This window comes from Varanus komodoensis, unplaced genomic scaffold, assembly GCF_004798865.1.
Source record: "Varanus komodoensis strain SLA01 unplaced genomic scaffold, ASM479886v1 scaffold47, whole genome shotgun sequence".
Lineage (NCBI taxonomy): Eukaryota > Metazoa > Chordata > Lepidosauria > Squamata > Varanidae > Varanus > Varanus komodoensis.
Genome location: NW_025336045.1, coordinates 4619393 through 4623817, shown reverse-complemented (window position 1 = coordinate 4623817; position 4425 = coordinate 4619393). Strand labels below are relative to the sequence as shown.

At 51.9% G+C, this 4425-nt stretch overlaps 1 protein-coding gene across 1 annotated transcript; it reads left to right on the top strand.

The window, feature by feature from the left end:
* Positions 1-1168: 1168 nt before the first annotated feature.
* RHOB (ras homolog family member B) lies at positions 1169-4135 on the top strand. Its single transcript, XM_044445189.1, has one exon. It carries the CDS (start codon positions 1771-1773, stop codon positions 2359-2361), a length of 591 nt encoding a protein of 196 aa, XP_044301124.1. The 5' UTR covers positions 1169-1770; the 3' UTR covers positions 2362-4135.
* The last annotated feature ends 290 nt before the right edge of the window (positions 4136-4425 follow it).

Sequence of the window (4425 nt, the reverse complement as noted above, 5' to 3'; positions counted from 1 at the left end):
ATGGTTAGTGCTGAACTGGAGAGCAGAGATCTTTTATTTATGCATGTATTGTATTTATATTGAATTTTATTCGGCCAGGGCGGCTTATTTTATTTTACTGTATATATTTTAATTGTCATTGTTTTAATGTATTTTGTATTCAATGTTGTAAGCCGCCCCGAGGCCTTGGCAAGGGGCAGCATAGAAATGTTTTAATAAATAAATAAATAAATATCCCATCTTCTTTCTTCCAAGGAACCCAAGACAGCTAACATAATTCTCCTCCTCCTCTCCCTAATTTATCCTCAACAACAACCCTGTTAGGTAATTTGGGCCGAGAGTCTGACTGCTGCAAAGTTACCCCATTGGCTCTATGAGGACTAGAACCCCAATTGCACTAGAACCCCGATTGCTTGAGTCCCAGTCCCACACTCTTAACTGCTACACCACACTGGCAATCTAGTGTAGTTGTAGTTCCTTCTTGTCTATAAATCCCACAGGGAATCTTTCGCCAGTCACTCACTCTCAGCCTAGCCTACCTCACAAGTCTGTTGTCATGAGGATAAAATGAGTGGAGAACGATGCAGGCCGCCTCGGGTTCCTTGCAAGGGGAAAAAGGAGGAATATACTGTACATATAACTTAATTATTATTGTATTATTTAAAATAAATCGTGATTCTTGTAAAACAAACCGACAGCGCTGATGAAGAGCTGCGGAGCTTCTCTTCAGGCACGTTTTGCGGCTCAGAGTTTCAGACAAATGCTTGCGTGTCTCTCTCAGGAAGAAAAGTTTGACGAAACCTTCCAGGCCACAATTCATCAAGAACTGCACTGGGCTCTGGGAACGCTTCTTAAGCGACGCGGGTGGGCAGAGGCCGGACACTGGCGAGCCGCCCCCTCTCCCGCCTGCCTGCCTGCCTGCCTGCCTCCGCTGCAAGCCCCTCGAAGCCCCTCCCTCAGACGCTCCGCGACTCGCAACAGTAGACCGGGCGCCTCCCTCTTTCATTGTTGGCTGTCAGTTACTTCCTCCCTCGCTCCGCCCAAGCGCCTGCAGCACCCTTCGCCAATCACTCGCCTTCTCCAAAAGGATGACCTCACCTTCTCTCTCCCCATTGGCTAGCTATATTAAGAAAGTAGCCGGTCCCTTTAAATAGCGGCGTCCGGTCGTCGGGGCGGTATGGACTAAAAGACAGAGAAATCCTCCGCCTGCAGCCGCAGGTTTCTTAAAGGCGCAGCCGCGCGGAGCCCCGTTGTTGTGTCTCCCGAGAAGAGCGTTGCAAAAGGGCAGAGGCGGGGAGCTGGCAAGGCGAGAAGGAGAACGTGGAAGAGGAAGAGGCGAAGAGAAGCCTGCATCCGATCCCTTGTTGCTGGGCTTTTCCTTCCTCCTTTCGCAAACCGGTTGGGCAAAAGGCAGCAACAGAAGAAGCCACGGCGGAGTTGCCTCAGACGAAGAAAGCAGCGGCGGCCCTTGCTTGCTTGCTCGCTCGCTCGTTTCCTTCCTTCTCCAGCGCGCGGGGACGGGTGGAGAGCGGAGAGCGGCGGCCACGAAGAGCCCCGGACGGAGAGGAGTGGGCGGTGTCCCGCTTCAGGAGCCGGGCGGTGACGGAAGTGCTCCCCACCGCGCCTACAGAAGAGACCGCAGCCCGGTCCTCTCCTGCGCTATAGCTCGCCACGGTGCCCTGCAGAAAACGAGAGGAGGCAGCCGCCGCCGCCGCCGCAAATCGCGGGGAAGGGGACGTCTCGATCTCCCTGCTGGAGTCGCATAGCCGGGCGGGCTTGGCGAACCTGGCCATGGCGGCGATCCGCAAGAAGCTGGTGGTGGTTGGGGACGGGGCGTGCGGCAAGACGTGCCTGCTGATCGTCTTCAGCAAGGACGAGTTCCCGGAGGTCTACGTGCCCACCGTCTTCGAGAACTACGTGGCTGACATCGAGGTGGACGGCAAGCAGGTGGAACTGGCGCTCTGGGACACAGCCGGCCAGGAAGACTACGACCGCCTGCGCCCGCTCTCCTACCCGGACACCGACGTGATCCTCATGTGCTTCTCGGTGGACAGCCCGGACTCCTTGGAGAACATCCCGGAGAAGTGGGTGCCCGAGGTCAAGCACTTCTGCCCCAACGTGCCTATCATCCTCGTAGCCAACAAGAAGGATTTGCGCAACGACGAGCACGTCCGCAACGAGCTGGCTCGCATGAAGCAGGAGCCCGTGCGCACCGAGGACGGCCGAGCCATGGCCCTCCGCATCCAAGCGTACGATTACCTCGAGTGCTCGGCCAAGACGAAGGAAGGCGTGCGGGAGGTCTTCGAGACGGCCACGCGGGCCGCCTTGCAGAAGCGCTACGGCACCCAGAACGGCTGCATCAACTGCTGCAAGGTGCTATAATAAGGCGGACCAGGGAGCGGGGCGGGGGTGGCGGATTTGGAGGGACTGGGCTGGATCGGAGAGCCTTCCGCGCGCAGAAACGAACAAGCGAGGGAGGGGGCGCTTGTCCAGCGGGGACGGGACGGGGGCTGTGTGTATGTGAGTGTGGGACGCGGAGAGGCTGTGGGGAAGGGGCGGACCCCTTGCACACGCATCGCCCCGTGTCATCAGCCCAGCTCGCCCGTCCGAGGGCTACCGAGAGACCTGAATGTATCCGGCAAAGCCGATCTCCCGCCTGCTTTCTTTCCTTGCTGGTGGGGGCTGCGAGTGTGCGTTGCCTTGCGGCTTCTTGCACCAATCCAACCCGAAAGACGCTCCCTCGATCTACTCTGGTGGCGGTTCTCGGACTCCTCCCACCGTATCGTCGCGCTCCTTCGCCTCTGCGGCCTTGGACCGGCTGAAGGCGATGCACCAAAGTCTACACAGAGACACTGGTGGAGAGATTTGCTTTCCCTCATCCTCCTCGGGGGTCCAGCCTTGCGCACAACCACCGGAACCCCCATCCTGCTGTGAATTCGAACTTTCCTGGATGGTTTGAAAGGGGCGGGGCGTATGTGGAGCTTCTCCGAGGGGGCGGGAGGTCTGCGGTTGTGTACATGTATATAAAATGTTCTCTTGCTCGAACTGGGATATTGCCAACGGTGTGGCCTATTTAAACACTGGACCTTCCCCCCAGCCCTGCTTGGAGACTTTTATCCAGTTATGGGGGCGGGGGGGGAGCCCAACATGGGGCTTCATATTTCCTGTGTCTTCAGTGCTGAAAAGTTTTTTTTTCCTTTTGCAGTGACTCTTCTAAAAAAAGAGATTTGAAATTCCTCGGGTTTCTGAGGAATAGAGAAAGGGAGCAAGAGCTGGGTGGGGAAAGAATAAATTGGGTTGACAGTTTTCATGAGTCTTGTGCCTGCTCTCTTTGGTCCCCCTTTTACTTTTTATGGGAGGGGGGTGAGTATGCCAATGCTTCAGTTTGATTTATTTAAATAAATTATCTACCTTTGCAAAAAAGAATAGAAGAGAGAACTTATTTTGCACAACTAGGGTGTTTTTATTTGGACACTTTATATGCACTTGTAATTGCGATCTGACACTGTAACATTACAAAAAATCCTTAAATCAGAGCCTCATTTTGAGCACAATTCAGTTAAGCACTTTCCAGTGGAACACTTCTCCAGTCCCCATTGATTTCCGATTCTGAGCCTGTGAAATCACTTTTGACAGTTGCTCATCCATGGACTTGAAAAGAGTTTCCTTTGGCTGAGTTGTGCCCTTTCTGTTTGAGTGATTGACTCAAGAAGCAAAACCACTGAAATTATTTTGTTGCTGCCTCAACAAAAAAGTGGAAACACTGTCTCGCCCCAAGACACTTTTATTTTTTGCTGGGGATGATGTTTGTTTGTCTTTTTCTGGGGGGGGGGGTCCTTTTTATAGCAGTCTCTGGGCTCACCTAAAACAGTAGTACACTTATTTTCACAGATCAGCTTCTAGGCCCTTGTGAGAAGGTGCTCTTCTGTTTCAGAGAACTAGTTGACTTCCCCCACCTGCCCTCATTACCATTTTTTTTTTTTTGTAAACAAAGGTACTAAGTACTTTCTGTAAAATGGCAACAACAACCCACAGTGCTAAATTTACCTGGTAAAAGGCAAAAAGACATGTGAAGTTTACATAAAATCAAATAAGCTGTGTATGCAGTTCTTGTTTTTGGATAAAGTATTAAAAGATTCTATGATTACACTCAAAAGATGCTTTCTCTTTTTTGGTTGGTGTAATAAATGAAGCCCTTCTGGTTCTGGACAAGGGAGAGTGTGTAGCTTTAAAGTGCAGTTGTGAGTATTGCTGGTGCTTCAGGTCATTATTTCAGCTGGAACTCTCTTCTGTTTTTTCACTGATGTATTTTTTCACTGAAGGAAATCTCCAGTGATCAGCCCCCACACTGAACTTAGACGCTTACATACTCTTTGGGTAGCATACTGGATGCAGTGAAAACCTGCATAGAGTTCAGTTATTTAAATCCCATGAAACACCCTAAAT